The sequence below is a fragment of the Aquarana catesbeiana genome, linkage group LG09 (assembly GCF_042186555.1).
Source record: "Aquarana catesbeiana isolate 2022-GZ linkage group LG09, ASM4218655v1, whole genome shotgun sequence".
NCBI lineage: Eukaryota > Metazoa > Chordata > Amphibia > Anura > Ranidae > Aquarana > Aquarana catesbeiana.
In genome coordinates, this window is record NC_133332.1 from 298019645 (window position 1) to 298037993 (window position 18349).

At 40.8% G+C, this 18349-nt stretch overlaps 1 protein-coding gene across 3 annotated transcripts in view; it reads right to left on the minus strand.

The window, feature by feature from the left end:
* Positions 1 to 15264: 15264 nt before the first annotated feature.
* The window catches only part of FUBP3 (far upstream element binding protein 3), a 136674-nt gene continuing 133589 nt past the window's right edge, over positions 15265 to 18349 (minus strand). For all 3 annotated transcript variants that reach the window (XM_073600482.1, XM_073600480.1, XM_073600481.1), the window contains 2 exons: positions 18068 to 18195; positions 15265 to 16884 (listed from right to left, as the gene is read on the minus strand). In XM_073600482.1, coding sequence (XP_073456583.1) covers positions 16876 to 16884; positions 18068 to 18195 — 137 coding nt within the window. In that variant the 3' untranslated portion in view covers positions 15265 to 16875. The remainder of the gene's footprint in view (positions 16885 to 18067; positions 18196 to 18349) is intronic.

Below are 18349 nucleotides of genomic sequence, written 5' to 3' on the forward strand. Positions count from 1 at the left end.
GAACTGGAGAAAGTACAGAGAAGGGAAACTAAACTGATAAGAGGCATGGAGGAGCTCAGCTATGAGGAAAGATTAGAGGAACTGAATTTATTCTCTCTTGAGAAGAGGAGATCAAGGGGGGATATGATCGACATGTATAAATACTTAAGTGGTCCATATAGTGAACTTGGTGTAGTTATTCACTTTCAGGTCATTGCGGAGGACAGGGGGGCACTCTTTATGTCTGCAGGAAAAGAGGTCTAACCTCCACATACAGAAAGGCTTCTTCAAAGTAAGAGCTGTGAAAATGTGGAATAGACTCAAGATGGTTCTGGCCAGCTCAGTAGATTGTTTTAAAAAAGAGCTGGATGTATTCCTAGATGATTTTTACCCCACTGGAGCAAATTGGATTATCCTTTATTGGGTTGTTTTTTTTTTTTTGCATTTCCTCTGTATGTGTGTGTGTGTTTCTTTTTTTATAAGTGGAACTAAATGGACTAGTGTCTTTTTTCAACCTGACTAGCTATGTAACACATCTACCCACAGCCCTATCTGTACCACATTCGAGAAACAGAAAGAGCAGTTTCAATAGCTCTCTATTTATGAGTGATAAATCCCGTTTACTATGTGTTATCTCCACCCATAGTATACAACCACCCACCCAACATACAAATACTAGTACCCATTCGCTGGTGCCCACCGTCCCGTTCCCTATGTAGTACATCACATAACTAAATCTCAATTTTTTATCACCAAAAGAGAAACCACTCATGGAAACAGCACCTTCACACTCCTAATATACCTATCTTGCACTCTTGGTTAAGAAGCCCTTCACTAAGCTATAGTCTGCCCTTCTTTTAAACTACCCCTTTTCCCATGTAAATCTACTGTAAAAGGCACATTCACAAAGTATATTGGTTCAGCCAAAATTCAGATGTTATAAAGCCTATGACGCTACTTACTAATTCAAAAGCCAAGTTTTTGTTAAGATTTGCTTTCTTTATTGCTTCAAAAAATATGGCTACCAGCTACTCAGCCCTCACACCTCAATATTAAATATATTATTATAATATTCCGAATGTATTTTTGCTTATTGTTGATTTGTTACCTTGTGTAAAGTATTGTATGTGTTCAAACAGAACTGTAACTAGTTATCAATGCATTGTGAAATAGAACCTCAACCTATCTTTAAATTAGACCCTGAAGTCTCCTCCAGAACAAAGAGTAAAAAGGGCAGTCCTATAAGCCAATTATATTCTACTGAATAATGCTATCAATCTATCACAGGGAGCATGTTAACAGGAGGAAAAATCGGGAATGATCTCATCAGTGAATGGGGTGGAGTGTCCCTGACCAAGCTTTATTGCTTAGCTGCCATAAACAATATTGTGGTCAGGGACCCAGCTATGCTTTCTTACAGAGGTGCCTGGATCACAAGGCTTTCTAAATTGAATTACATATTGTTTGGCAGGCAAATGAGTTCACCCATATGTACTCCAAATGTCAATTCAGTTGTTTTCCTACACATCTGATCTTTAGCTTTTAGATTTGACATACAGACTGATTTAACGTGCCCCAGAAATATAGTCATTCCTCCCTCTCTCTTTATAGACAATACTTTACAAGCAAGACCAATCTATCATTTTGCATTAACGAAGAACGCAAGGCCGCAAGGGTGATTTAAAAGAAAAAAAACCTCTTTGCTGCTAAAAGGATAAGCGACACTTTGCAGAAACGATAGTGTGAGCCTTTTTTCGATTGGCCACCTCCCCTCCTCGACTATAAAAATGGCAACGGATAGCAGGTAATGGACGCGCCACTACGGCGCCCAAGTGCCATCCTAATGGCTGCATGCATATGGAAGTCAGCCATAGTGGGTCGTAGTAATATCTGGCCTCCTGCCCCACCCTTGATAAAAGCTTAAGAGTCCTAATGATGGATTTCTATAATTCATTACAGTATGGGTATACCACAGGGGAACATTGCTAAGCTGTACTTACAGATAGAGTTAAGAGATTGCATCCGCCCGCAAATTCTTAGGCATTTATGGTTTTGGCACAGCTCACAATGCTCAGTCCTCAATTATAGGACACCTCAGAGTTCATTATTGCTCAATTACTCCCTCTCAACCATGCCAAATGTGATTCTGGCACAGAGCTCCAAAGATAAATTAGAAGGAAATGTTTGCTGTAATTCTCCACTCTCAATTCCCATCCCAGTACTCAGCGTTAAAGCCTGTCTCAGCATCTCGCGGGCTGTCACTCTGACTATAGGCTGCTCTTCCCATCTTCCACCTGTGCATCTCGTCTGTGGCCGGAGGGCCTATGTGTGTGTATCATTATCCCCACCAGATAGGGAACAGATGGGCGCATTTTGGCTTCATCTGTAGAGGGAATTTGTCCCAAAAACTGCAATTTAACATGCAAAAGTTAACTCATTAGATAAAAGAACCTGTTACTGTAGACTTGGGATCATGTTATTCAGACGTTATAGGGGGTGTAGAAAATTGGAAGAGCTATTTCTGGTGTCCATGCCTCTGACTCAATGTAGTCCTCTATGTTAAAAAATATAGACAAGTCCAAAAAGAAAAGATTACTCCATCCAGCCTCTAAATCAAGGATGGTCTACCTGGATTTGCTTGTAAAAAAGGAGCCAAAACGTGCTTCTTCTTCTGCTGTTGAACACTTAGTAAGGCTCCTTTTACATTAGAGGTACTACCGTACGCCCTCTGACAAGTGATGCGTAGCACCGATTGACAGGCGTTCAGGAGGCTTACTGCCATCTTCTGAGCACCTGTTTTTTTTTTTACTTTTATTTTTAAACTATGTAAAGGCAATTGTACATTGCAAGACTGTGCTGCAACTCCAAGCTTAGCATTCGGCTTGTGGTTGCCATGCGGTCCTATCAAACTCAATGGACAAGTTTGACAGGTGGCAAATTCTTCAACTTGAGTTAAAAATGCTGCAGTCGAAAAGCAAAGCATAGAAGCAATAGCATGTGTACAACGCTGTCTGGATGTAATATTACAATGTGGGTGGGTGGCTGGGGAAGCGAGCAGTAAAACTGCAACTCGGCAACCTGCTTTTACATCTGCCTGTCCAAAAGAGCCCCTACGGCAGGGGTGTCAAACTCAATTTCATCGCAGGCTGCATCAGCATTATGGTTGTCCTCAAAGGGCCGATTGTTCCTGGAAGACTATATAAATTTATGCAGGGCTTTTTTTTTCTCAGAGAATAGGTGCAAGAAACAAACCACATCCCCCACTGAACTATATCGAATGATGGGTGTGGCCAAATTGCACTAACAGTAAGAGGATCTTAAAGGGTCAATAAATACCAGGAGTGTGATGTGTGTAGAGTTCAGGGGTGCTCTACATACAGAGTGCAGAGTTCAGGGGTGCGCTACATACAGAATGCAGAGTTCAGGGGTGCTTTACATACAGGGTGCAGAGTTCAGGGCTGCCTTTTGTACAGAATGCAGAGTTTAGGGGTGAGCTACATACAGAGTGCAGAGTTCAGGGTGCGCTATATACAGAGTGAAGAATTCAGGGGTGCGCTATGTACAGAGTGCAGAGTTCAAGGGTGCACTACATACAGAGTGCAGAGTTCAGGGGTGCGCGACATACCAAGTGCAGAGTTCAGGGATGCGCTTTGTACAGAGTGCAGAGTTCATTGGTGTGCTACTTACAGACTGCAGAGTTCAGGGGTGCGCTACATACAGAGTGCAGAGTTCATGAGTAAGCTACATACAGAGTGCAGAGTTCAGGAGTGTGCTACCTACAGAGTGCAGGGTTTAGGGGTTTGCTATGCATAATGTGCAGAAATCAGCATTCTTTCACAGGCTGATCACATCTCACTTCCATCCCTCCGCCTGGGTGCGAGGGCCACATGCATAGGCCTGGAGGGCTGGATTTGGCCCGCAGGCCTTGTGTATGACACATGTACCCTACGGCATGCTGAATGCAAAAAGCAATTTAACCGATTCCCAAATTCATTTAGCACCAACAAATCATTCAGAACACTGACATTGGCCCTTATCCCTGTACAAACTTAGGCCAGCCATAGATGATTCAAATCTCGGCTGGTTCAGCAGGGAACGGCTGAGATTTGAATAAGGTATGAGCATGCTGAATGTGCCCAAGCTGATCGATCAATCTATCAACTTGGGTACAACCAGCCTGCCAGATATTACATATGATTATCGCTACCGGCTGGTATAGCCACTAGCAATAACCACTGTCTTCTCCCGGCGGAGAGAATACAATGGCTCAGCAGAAGGGGATCCCCTGTCAACACTGTCTGTGTTGATAGGGAAGTCGAGCTAATTTCTTTTTTGCAACTCCGTGCAACTCCTGCATTAAGCCTAATAGACACGGGATGAATGCCGGGCGACATCGGCCAGTTCAGTAAAAATCGTCTGACATTAGCCCCGTGTGTATGGCAGCCACTCCCACAGAACCTGGCCATCTGGCTGGCTTCTATCAGATGAGCATACCGGAAACCAGCAGCCGACTGGCTCCCGATCAGTGCCCTCAGCCAATGGCTGAGAACGCTGACCAGTGTGTTCTGGTGGGGGAGCTCCTGGGTTGAACGAAAAAAAAACCCAAAAAACTGATATTATGTACTAGACTCTACACTCCATTATCCTCACCCACTGTACTCCTAATTTCGTCTCATTAACCTACCTAATCTAATGAGTGATGACTACTGATATTTTTTCATCCATTCATTGCACAGGGAGAACACTCAATATTACTAACCCAAGTACTAAAATCTCATATCTTTAATATGTTAAAGCGGTATTAAACCAAAAATGTAATATATTGCAGCTTACCAATTATTAAATGTGGTAGCTGCTTTAGTTTTCTTTTTTGTTTTTTTCCCCATTTTCTACTGGTGATCTGGCCAGTAACACATCTCCGATATCAGTGAGACACAACTTAGGAGCAAAGGAGGCACAGTAGTCAGCCAGCCCATTGTGAGTCTGGGGAGGAGGAAGAGTGTTAAATGTATTAGCAGATTTAGAACCAATAACAAATTGAAGGCAAACTCCATCTCACACTCTATAATCACTTACAGCAAAACAGTTTTTCTTTTGGGATAAAGGTTTTACATGAACAAACAAGTTGATCATTCTAATCAACCCTGTTAGAGTTATGTGGTTTTCCCCCCTCGGCACCCTTTTACTTTCCTTAGCCTGATCTCACTCCAGCGCTGTGCATATGAGAGCAGTGGCTCTCCCGGCTCTGTACCTACTCACAGGGCAGATCGATAGCAGCGGGAGCCATTGACTCCAGCTCCCATCAATCAAATCCTGTGACAAGGGAGTCCCGCTGTCCGTGTCAGTAGCAGTGGCTTTCTATGGGGGGACTCGGCGGCAGGGGTGGCGGAGCCAGGAGCGCAGGTGGAGTACCCAAGAAGAAGAAGATCAGGGCTGTCCTATGCAAAACCAATACACAGAACAGGTTAGTATGACATGTTTGTTATTTTAATTTAAAAAGGAACCTTTAATAGCACTTCAACCCCTTTGTGCCAAAGTAATGCATATTTGCGGCCTTCTGCTTCAAGCCGTTGTACCAGGGTGATGCCTGCAGCACCAGTTTTAAGATTGGTACCGCATATATACTGCGGCAAGGCGGCTCGGCTGTGCAAACCGTCGTACCCTGCGAGCTCGAGATTGGCAGCCCTATCGAATTAATGTGCAGATTTGCTTGGGAGCATTCTTACCAACTACTCAGTGTCTGCTACCACTCTCTGCCAATCCCTCCACTGGCTTCCAATTGCCCAGCTAATTAAATTCAAAATACTAACAACATACAAGGCCATTCACAACTCTGCCCCGAGCTACATCACCAATCTTGTCTCCAAAGATCACCCAAACGTTCCTCTTTGCTCCTCTCAAGAGCTCCTACTCTCAAGCTCCCTTGTCTCCTCATTCCATGCTCGTCTCCAGGACTTCTCCAGAGCCTTTCCCATCCTGTGGAACTCTCTACCTCAATCTGCCTGGCTATCTACGACTATGGTTGCCTTTAGCCAATCCCTGAAAACTCATCTTTATCATGCCTCCAACTAACTGAACTTTTATCACTTCCACCAGCTCATCCCACCGCCTCCCCTCTCACCCTTTTGTACCACTTTCCCACCTTATTAGATTGTAAGCTCTCACAAGCAGGGCCCTCTTACCCCTCTTGTATTTTATTGTATTGTAACTGTATTATCTCACTTTATATTGTAAAGCGCTATATAAATCCTGTATAATAATAATTCTTTAAAAGCAAAATGCACTGTGTGGCCTTAACTACAGCCATCTGGCTTAGAAAAGGTAACAAAGGGGGCTTTGCATACTTTTTTTTTTTTGCAAGTCTACCTCTAAAAAAAACTGTGGGCTTTTGTTTCAAGGTGGTATTTAGGGGGTTTTATTTCTGTTTGTTTTTTTATTTTATATTTATAAGGATTTGTGGGGTGCTCAAAGAGCAGCATTCGCTTGTTACTGACCATCCGCTCCTAAAGCTGCCTTTTGTTTGCAGCACACCACTGCATTGTTTGAAATTCATTTTCCTATCCCCAGGGCTTTTTGTTTCAGCGGGAAAGCAATTCTGGCACCTCTGGCACTGAGTGTGTGCAATGGCAAGGGGTGCTGGGGTGTGCTGGAGGGTCTATTGTTGCTGGCTGCTGGGGTATCTATTATCTCTAGAGGGAGTCTATTGTTGCAGAGGGACTACTGATGCTGGGAGGGATCTACTATTGACGGAGGAGTCTAGTGATGCTGGCTGCTGGGAGATCTATTGTTGCTGAGGTGGATCTATTTTGTTGGGGAGAGGTATTGTTTTTTTTGGGGGGGAGGATCTATTGTTGCTGGGGGATCTATTGTTTGTGGGGATCTATTACTGCTGGCTGCAGGCAACCTACTTTTTTACTGCTTTCCCTTGTTATCATTAACAAATTCCATACAAATTATGTAGCACCACAAAATGATACTTAGTTCTGTATTTTCCCAAAAGGAGTTTTACTGGAAGGAGGGTAGGGTTGGAACTAAGGGATGGTACTCAGAGGTGGGTAGAGAGCAGGGAAAAGGGGGGAGTAACTGCACCTATTCTCTGAGAAAAAAAACCCTGCCTATCCCCATATATTAAATAAAAGTTAGGAATTGAGCAGTTAGATCTATTAATCATAAATAAAACTGTTCTGCTGGTGGCCAATTTTAAGCTGTTAAATCTCCTGCAGTATCTTAATTCGTATAGTAAAACGCCAGCCTGTACTTTGTTTCCTGTAAATTTAGGCCTAGCCTTGCTCAGTAAATTTGTCCTGCTGCTGGCTAAATTTACACTAATGTAACAAATCATCTGTCTGCTCTCTTTGACTGTCAATCATTTTGGCCTATTATCCCCAATAAAACCTGTGCTGTTTCTGGCCATTTTTTCACTGTTATATCATCTGCAGTATTTCTTATTATAAAACAAACCCCAGCCTGTGCTCTTTGTCTCTAGTAAATTTGGGCCTAGCCTTTCTATTTAAAATTGTCCAGTTTCTGGCTAATTTTACACTGCCGTGTCATCTGCTATGTCTTAATTATTAACAAGAGGTTGACAGAAATTGCCCAGCGGCAGGACAATTTTGAGTTAGCGAGAACAGGGACAGCCTTAATAAACTATTGGACAATTTCTATCCGCTGGTCAAAGCGGATTTATTACCAATTCATGAAAAAGAATGTACCAAAACTACCTATAGAAGATTAAAAGGAATCAGACGGGGTGCTGCTGCTGTATTTAAACCATGTTAGTTGTAAAAGAAAGCCTAAAATGTACTGCCACAGGAGGCGGTCAGCAAAAATCATAATGATCTGTAACACCACGCACAGTGTTAAAGTATCGGTTTGTGTATTGTCAATGTTGGCCGTGAACCCACACGAAAAAATCCTCCACCTACTGTAAGGGTTTTTTTTTCGTATTGGAACATGTGGCAGTGCTCAGCTTCCCCATTTTTGACAATAGTTTGCCTATTAGCCCTAAAATTGGCCAGAATTGAACAAGATTCACCTCCATGGACTTCAGTGGGATTTGCCTCTAAGTTCAGGATCACTGAGTTTCTAATAACATTCGCTGAACCCTAGGTGAATTGAACCCAGGCAGATTCTCCCATCAGTAAAAGAGAAGGTGAATCTATCCGGCAGGGCCATAAAAATAAAAACTTGACAGAGGGTCTAATCCCTCCCTAATATTAGGAACATGCTGATATCCTATACATAAGCAACCAATATCATTACAGGTTACAGTACAGCTTTGCATTTGTATGTACTGTAATCTGTAATATTGGTCGCTTACATATATCTGTATGTTTTACTTTTAGAAGTGATTGTGTTTTACTATCATTCACTCCCGAAGAAAGAAACCAATTCTGAAACGTGTCATTCTGTATGCATCAGTCACAACGTATTGGTCATGACATCAACAGAAAATGTAGAACATTGTGCACTTTGTTGTATTCCTCTTGGGGATCGAACTATTAGGCCCCTTTCACACGATCGGACTGTTCAGGTCCGCCTGTCAGTTTTGACGGCGGACCTGAACGGGCGATCCATGTTAGCCTATGGAGCGTCGGATGTCAGCGGAGACATGTCCGCTGACATCCGACCCCGTCCGATCCGCTAAAAGCAGACGTATGGCTCTACGTCCAGATCCATCGCTGGCGGATCGGATCGGGTGAGATATGACGAAAACGGACACGCTGTCTGTTTTCGTCCGATCCCTCCATAGGCGGCAGCGGCGCCTGACAAGCCCCTCCCCGCTCAGTGAGCAGAGAGGGACCTGTCATCCGCCGGCTCAGCGGAGATCAACGGACAGATCTCCCTCTGAGCCGGCGGACCGAGGCGGGCTCCGTAGAAACGGAGCCCGCCTCGTGTGAAAGGGGCCTTACACTAGCCTAAAATAGCTTTTTTAATGAATGTTTTCCTAATTGAAATTGTATTTGTGATTTTACTTTTTAGCACTTTTTATGATCTGTGAATAAGTAGTTATCTGGGCCTTTAAAATCCCGCGGGGGGGTTTCTTTTCTTGTCTATGTCAAAATTTGGGGACAATGGCCTTATTTTCCCCCTTTCCTTTCCCTTTCTAGTAATTGATAGATTGCACAATTGTGAAAATGGTTCCCGGATCTGATTGAATGTGCTATTGATATGGTACAGTGCACCCGGAAAGTAGCGCTTCACTTTTTCCACATTTTGTTATGTTACAGCCTTATTCCAAAATTAATTAAATTAATTATTTTCCTCCAATCAATATCTACAAACAATACTGCATAATGACAACATGAAAGAAGTTTGGTCGAAATCTTTGCAAATATATTAAAAATAAAAGACAGAAAAATCCCATGTACATAAGTATTTACAGCCTTTGCCATGATGCTCAAAATTTCCACTGATCATCCTTGAGATGTTTCTACAACTTGATTGGAGTCCACCTGTGGTGGATTCAGTTGACTGGACATGATTTGGAAAGGCACACACCTGTCTGTATAAGGTCCCACAGTTAACAGTGCATTTCAGAGCACAAACCAAGCCAATAAGTCCAAGGAATTGTCTGTAGACCCCCTGAGACAGGATTTTATCGAGGCACAGATCTGGGGAAGGGTACAGAAACATTTCTGCAGCATTGAAGCGTCCCAATGAGCACAGTGGCCTCCATCATCCGTAAATGGAAGAAGTTTGGAACCACCAGGATTCTTCCTAGAGCGGACCGCTCGGCCAAACTGTGTGATTGGAGGAAAAGGGCCTTAGTCAGGGAGGTGACCAAGAACCCGATGGTCACTCTGACGGAGCTCCAGCATTTCTCTCTGGAGAGAGAACCTTCCAGAAGAACAACCCTCTCTGCAGCACTCCACCAATCTGGCCTGTATGGTAGAGTGGCCAGACATAAGCCACTCTCCGGTAAAAGGCACATGACAGCCCACCTGGAGTTTTCCAATAGGCACCTGAAGGACTTTCCTCAGACCATGAGAAACAAAATTCTCGTGTCTGATAAATCAAGGATTGAACTCTTTGGCTTGAATTACAAGTGTCATGTCTGGAGGAAACCAGGCACTGCTCATCACCTGGTCAATACCATCCCTACAGTGAAGCATGGTGGTGGCATCATCATGCTGATGTGTTCTAGCGGCAGAAACTGGGAGACTAGTCAGGATTGAGGGAAAGATTAATGCAGCAATGTACAGAGACATCCTTGATGAAAACCTGTTCTAGAGCGCTCTGAACCTCAGACTGGGGCAAAGGTTCATCTTCCAAGACAACAGCCCTAAACACACAGCCAAGATAACAAAGAGTGGTTACGAGACACCTCTGTGAATGTTCTTGAGTGGCCTAGCCAGCGCCCAGACTTGAACCCGATTGAACATCTCTGGAGAGATCTGAAAATGGCTGTGCATTGACACGCCCCATCCAATCTGATGGTGCTTGAGAGGTCCTGCAAAGAAGAATGGGAGAAACTGCCCAAAAATAGGTGGGCCAAGCTTGTAGCATCATACTCAAAAAGACTTGAGGCTGTAATTGGTGCCAAAGGTGCGTCAACAAAGTATTGAGCAAAGGCTGTGAATACTTATGTACGTGGGATTTTCTTTTATTTATTTTTTTTGTATAAATTTGCACAGATTTCAAACAAACTTCTTTCACGTTGTCATTATGAGGTATTGTTTGTAGAATTTTGAGGAAAATAATGTATTTAATCCATTTTAGAATAAGGCTGTAACATAATAAATTGCGGAAAAAGTGAAGCGCTGTGAATACTTTTCGGTTGCACTGTATAGGATTAAACTGTCTCAGTGTTACTCTGGTTCAAAATGATTGCTCACTTCTTTCTCATTAATGTTGGTATGCTGAGAATGATTTTTTTGTCACATAGATGTTTGTCAGTTTATCAGTCATCTGTGATACTTTTGGAACACAAATTGAACCATATATGTAACAATTTAATTAAAGCATCTTCAGACTGGAAGTTAGATTGCCCCCTCTAAAGCTTGGCATTGAGCTAGGGCTTTGTAGATGCTTGCCAGGAACTGAATTTAAAGGTAGACTAGGAAAACAAGAGCTAAAATCTGATTGGTTGCTACAGGGAGCACAGACACTTTCCCCCTTCCCAAGTGTTTATCCATGATGCCCATTACTGACTGACAACCTGCATTAGAAGCTGGGTAAGTGCAGAACAGGGGAGTCTTTAGATCTCCTGTAATATTGATAAGAACTGTAAATGGCTGGAATGGCCCCCCACCACCACCTAATGCTCTTATAATGGAAGTTATTATAGGCAGCAGACCAGACTCATGCTCTCTCCCCATAGCCCATTTATTAGTGACAGCTAGCATCATGTCAAGTTGCAAAGAGAGATCTACAGAATGTAAGTAAGGTTTTAAAAGGTAGCATATAGCTGAGCCGGCCTCTTGTGGTCTATGATGTCACCTTAGGCACACATACCCCCTCTAAAGTGTATTTCTTACATCCAACCAAGCTTGAGCACCCCCCTATAGGTTTGTCATATGGTCCTGTTCACACAGCATAACTAAAAATAATAAATATTCTTACCTTCTCAGTTTTTTCTTTGGTGTAGGTTTACAGAGGTATCAATAGGCAGCTTGTAATATTCAGAGTAAAGCCAGCCATACTAGGTTCGAATCTTGGGCGGTTTCAGCAGGAATCGGCCGAGATTCGAACCGTTAATGGGCTGAAGGTACCAAAGTTGATTGATCAATTGACTTGGGTACAACCAGCCTACCAGATTCTCTTGATTATTGCTAGCAGCTGCTAGCGATAATCACTGTCTTATCCCAGCAGGCATAGCTTACCCCGCCAGGAGAGGACAATAGCCGATTCCCATCACCTGTGGTTGCAGGAAAGAAATTGGCACCGTGTTTGGCTGGCCTAACTTACAAGGGACAGATTGCTATAAAAGTGCATTACCAACTTTAACCTTCTTTTTGGGACAAATCGTATGCAAATTTAGTTTACAGCTGATGAAAATCTGCCAGCACAGTACAGACAGGGTTAATTATGGTAAACATTTCCCCAGACCCCTTTATAAATATTACATAGGGAAAAGAGCAGTTCTGGACATTTCAGAAAAGAGCACGTACAAAAAGCAGATTTTTTGTTTTGTTTTTAACCACTTGCCGCCCGCTCACCGTTAAATGACAGCTGGGCGGTGCGGCTCTCGTTCTGGGTGGACTTCATATGATGGCCTCCCAGAATGACAGCGTGCAACGTGGCTGCGCTGTGTTGCTAGGACACGGCACAACCCCGATCTGTGTAAAGAGCCGCGGCTCTTTAACCATGTGATCGGCTGTGTCCAATCACAGCCAGTCACATGTAAACACGGAGACGCCGGTAGTCGGCGCTCCTCGCCTCACACTGACAGAGTGAGGCGAGCCGATCGGCCGCATCTCCTCACAGGGGACAGCTAGGTATGTAATCAGCGCCCTGATTACAATTAGGGCCCACCGGTGCCAACAATCAGTGCCAAACAGTGCCCACAATTGCTACCAATCTGTGCCCACAAGTGCCAGCAATCAGTGATGCCAGTCAGTGCTGCCTATCTGTGCAGCATATTCATGCCACCTCATCAGTGCCAGAGGAAAATTACTTAGTAACAAAATTTACTGACAAAAACTAAGAAAAAGTTTTTTTTTATTTTTAGGAAAAAAAATAAAAAACCCAGGAGTGAATAAATATCACCAAAAGAGAGCTCCATTTGTGTGAAGAAAATGATAACAATTTCACATGGTTACAGTGTAGCACGACCGTACAATTGTCATTCAAATTGTGACAGCACTGAAAGCTGAAAAATGGCCTGGGCAGGAAGGGGGTGTAAGTGCCCGGTATTGAGATGGTTAAATATGCAAGTTTTGCTGCGTGAATGGGAAGATGTAACAAATATAAAATACAGTGCCTTGAAAAAGTATTCATACCCCTTGAGGTTTTCCACATTTTGTCATGTTACAACCAAAAATATAAATGTATATTATTGGGATTTTATTTGATAGACCAACACAAAGTGGCACATAATTGTGAAGTGGAAGAAAAATGATAAATGATTTTCCTTTTTTTTACCAATAAATATCTGAAAAGTGTGGTGTGCATTTGTATTCAGCCCCCTTTACGCCAATACCCCTAACTAAAATCTAGTGGAACCAATTGCCTTCACAAGTCACCTAGTTAGTATATAGAGTCCACCTGTGTGCAATTTAATCTCATAAATACAGCTGTTCTGTGAAGCCCTCAGGTCTGTTAGAAAACCTAAGGCTCCTTTCACACTGGCGCGGGGGGGGGGGTTAGTGGGTGGGTGTGTTTGGGTGGTAAAACGGCGCTATTTTTAGCATCGCTTTACCAGCGGTATTTAGACGCTAACAGGGCAGGTTTTACCTCCCTGCAACCGGCCGAGAAAGGGTTAAAATAACCGCAAGGCTTAGGAACCTAAGATACTGCTAGCAGAACTTTTTTACCGTCCTGCCAGCGCATCGCTCCATTGTGAAAGCCCCTGGGGCTTTCACATTGGAGACACAGCAGCGGCTCTTTCAGGATGCTTTGCAGGCGCTATTTTTAGCACTGTAGCGCCTGCAAAGTGCCCCAGTGTGAAAGGGGTCTTGGTGAACAAACAGCATTATGAAGGTCAATGGTAGGCTGAATGTCCCAAGTTGATTGGTCAACTTAGGTATAACCAGCCTACCGGACTTACTTCTGATTATAGCAAGTGGCTGTTATAGCCTCTAGTGATAATCACAGTCTTCTCGGCAGGAGGAATTCACCCGTCAGCGCTGACGGTGGAACCGTGAGAAATCTGAACCGTCTACATCATCACAACACAACACAACCTGAAATCACTGATATATAAGCACTTTTAGTACATCAAAATTATAATTTCTTACAGCATGTCTTTTCTTAAATGTGGTGGCTGAAATGGTTTACTTTGTAAGGCACTCTCTTCATTCTCTCCTGGTGATCCGACCAACACCACATTTCCTAGGTTGACAATGTTCTCTCTATTGTATGGTGGAGAAGCATCATTACCCTTGTCTGCTCCCTTCATTTGAATAATAAACATCACCCCTTCTAATCACCACTGCAAAACCACTTGCCATCCAGGCCAATTCTGACATTTCTCTCCTACATGTAAAATTCATAATTTTTTTGCTATAAAATTACATAGAACCCCCAAACATTATATATATATATTTATTTTTTTGCAAAGATCCTAGAGAATACAATGGCAGTCATTGCAACTTTTTATCTCGCACGGTATTTGAGCAGCAATTTTTCTAACACTTTTTTTGGAAAAAAAAGTTTCAGGCTTTAAAAAAAACAAAAAAAACCCCAAAACATTAAAGTTAGCCCAATTTTTTTGCATAATGTGAATGATGAAGTTACATCGAGTAAATAGATACCCAACATGTCACGCTTCAAAATTGCACACGCTCGTGGAATGGCGCCAAACTTCGGTACTTAAAAATCCCCATAGGCGATGCTTTTAAAAGCTGTTAAAAAATGTAGAATAATGGAAGCTTTAATAGAAGAAAGCACATGTTCAAGTGCTTTGAAAATCGGCATTAGTTTAGAATGAACATTGATAGTGAATTAGTGGAGTTGATTAAGGCTGGGTTCACACTGGTACGACATGACTGTTGTACGACTGCCATCCTAGTCTAACTTGTCCTTTGACCAATCAAAACAATCCCAGTGTGACAAATTCCTTTTACTGCTGCTGTAATCACCATGTTGGATGTCACAAGCCGGATGGTTAGGACAAGGATCTGACTTTGATCAGACTTCAATGATATTCAGTGGGCTGAAGTAGGACCAAAGTAGTGCAGGGAGCATTTTCAAAGTCGGACCGACTTGTGTCAGACCAGTTAAGACGGCTTATAGGGAACCAATGATTTATACACGTTATGCGACATGTGCTCCCAAAGTCGAAGCGTTTGTCTTACCAGTGTGAACCCTGCCTTGCTAAGAGTAGCGTGTGCAAAATCTGGTGCAGCTGTGCATGGTAGCCAATCAGCTTCTAACTTAAGCCCATTCAATTAAGCTTTGACAAATAAAAAAACCTGGAAGCCGATTGGTTACTATGCAGAGCTTCACCTGATTTTGCACTCTTCTTTATGAGTAAAATCAACTCCATTGTGTTACTTTTCTAAGGTCCTGCAGAATTTATTAGCACTGCATGTTAAATATTTTATATGTGTGCAAATATTTGGAGAAGTGTCTAATGTACAATAAAAATGTTAACAACTGTCAAAATTAAAAAGAGACAAAAACATTTTATTCCACAAGCAGACCTGTGGCATTTTTATTATATAGAGTGTAAAATGCAGTTGTCAGGTAAGACATTTCTCTGTAACATACTCAATATTATCCAATTGTGATTTTTTTTTAATAGTTAAACAATTTTTAGGCATAAAAGAACAAAAAGTAAAAGTCAACCCCCCTTTTTCCAAAAAACGGAATGTTCCCATGGATTAAATTTTTAAATTCACACACAAAAAAATTAGCTTGTATTCCGTTTAAAAACAAAAAAAAAATACAGTTATCTGTACAAGAAAAAAAAAAAAAAAAAAAAAAAGCTACAAACATTCAAAATCATATCCCTTTTATTAAATCAAAAGTATTTTTTAGCACATACTGTGGTTAATACTAGAATTTATTTTCTATGATAAATTTGACAATTAGATATGAAAATATTTAAAACAAAAAACACAAAAAAAAAACCAAACCCTGGAGTTAAAAAATAGTTATAATGATTCTTTTTTAAACGTCTCCATACTGGTAAATGTTCCACAGTGTTTACATTAAAGATTTTAACAGCTGAATTCTTTCATATTAAAAATAATAGCATTTATTTTTTTCTGACAGCACAAAAAAAGGTAATTTTCCCGTTATCGCTTGGAAGCCTGATATACATAGGCAACTGAATAATTGATAAACATTGCTTTATAAAATACACCCCTCCTCTGCCAGAGGGACTTGGGTTACATTGCACTGCGATGTATAGCAATTCCCTCTGGAAGAAGAGGAGTTAACAATCATTTTTTATATTAACGCTTCAAAACCCTGGTTATTATACAAACAAAGCCTACAAAATATGGCCCTGCTCCCCCCTCCCTTTATAACCCCTACACACAATACTTGTCTCAAGAAATAGATTCATATATTCACTTTTCAGAATGAACAATCATTTCCAAGTAACAGATTGATAATTCTCTTTAAAAAATATAACAAAAAAACAATGCAATAAAATCAAATACAGTCTTAATACCAGAGAAAAATTAGACGTAAAACATTTAAAGAATTTACAGTTAAGAATATTTAAATACACATTTAAAAATTTCTTTTTTATAGAGGTGGTGTACATTTTTGTATCAATAAATTTTTGTTTAACTTTCATGATAAGACCTCCAAGCTGCACTGTCCAATAGACAAAATGCTACACAAAAAAAAAATTGAGACAAATATCTTGTAATATCAGCACCAAGGGGGGGCAGGGGTACACAGTGGAGGAATATAAATTTACATACATGTCATTTTTTTTTTTGGTTGATTTTTTTTTTCTTCAATGTAATCGGTTCCAAAAAGAATTCATGTTAACACTTTTTTTTTCAAGGGTAGCAAACAAAAATGCAAAGAAAAAACAAAAAAACAAAAAAAATAAAAAATAAACCCAGCACATTTAAATCTTTAGTTTTATTATATAATCCTGATTCTTAGCAAAGTTCAGTATAGATTTAACTCTAGGACTAGTGTTGTAAAAACAAAGAAGTCTTCCTCAAACGCTGTCAAATCTATGAACGTGTTACAAATTAAGGTTCTTCTCCTGCCTTGATTCCGAAGGGAGAAAAAAAAAAAAAAATCATCAACTGGACAATTGTTCTACTGCTCCTGCAAGGGGAAACAAGCAAAACAAGAATTCGCATGAAAAGGAGGACCAAAGTCTCATCTTTTATTATGAAGAAAAAAAAAAATTAATAAAAACAGTTTAACTAAAAGGAGTCTTTCAAAATATTTTATTTTGATACATTCTATTAATTATATTCTGGAGGATTAAGGAGCAAATGATAAAATTATTGCATCTAATAAACGCTCAATTAGAAAAAGGAAACAATTATATAAAAATAGGACCGGACTAAATAAACTACTTTTAAAAACTGAATTGCAATGTACAAGAATAAAATGTAATGTCTGCTTTAAAAGAATGGAATAAAAAAAATGTCTGGAAAAACTTAGGGAGAAATGATATTGACAGTACATTTTGTTCTTGAGGTCTTTGTTTTTAATTAAATCATTTTTTTTATACTTAAGTCTCGTTTAGACTAGAAGGTGTTAAAGCGTATTGCCGCACAGAACAATATGAAATCAATATAACCCATGCTAACACATGAACTATGGTGGGAACATGCCTTTGACATGGAGTTAAAAATAAAATTTCCGATAAAGTAGATTAGAATAAACTTGCAGCAGGATGCAATTTTTAAAACAGAAGCATATAAAGATAGGTATGGCGTATTTTCACAGTTGTCAAATAGTCCGGCATTGCAAAAGACAGTCCTGGGTTTTTAGGAATTTGATTTTTATTGGAAATTTTACAATATTATATTTATTATTATATATTAGTATAATATAATATTGCAAGGTCTTATTGGAAATATTACTATTGTACAATTTTACAATAAAAAATAGAATATATATATATATATATATATATATATATATATATATATATATATATATATATATATGAAAATCAATAACTGGTCTTCAGGCTTTTCAACTATTTAGTGAACGCCATTAGAGGCCAATTGTCAAAACTGAACTTTTAATAGTGCATAGTTAGTCTCAACCCAAGTTACTCTTGCTAGACAGGTTGGCCTGCATGTAAAATGTAGAGAAAAATAGATCAATACTGTCATTGTAAGTAGTACCGAGAATACAATAGTTTAGCAACAATAGCAACTGGAGAATCCGGAAAATGACAGCTGGATCGTGGTAGTTTGGGAATATCCTTTCTTTGGTCTTCAGAATTCCCCCCTACTACAATTCTGATGGGACACATGACATTACTCACCTGGTTATGGGCTTGCCCCTGGCCCAACGACTGTCCGTAGTACGCAGCCTGTTGTCTGTAATACTCTGCCCATGCCAGCGTGTAATCTGGTTGGGAGCTTGGCTGTGAGGTGGCGCTGGCAGCCTGGGCTGAAAAGACATAAAAAAGGGAAAGTATTGACTATGGACAGCAGAAGAGTTATGAAGGAGTACAGTGTCATTAGATTGTGGGTCGATCTCCACACAGGACACAGAGCTCCCAGATGAACGCATTTCATCTAGTTAAGAGCAACACATGACAATA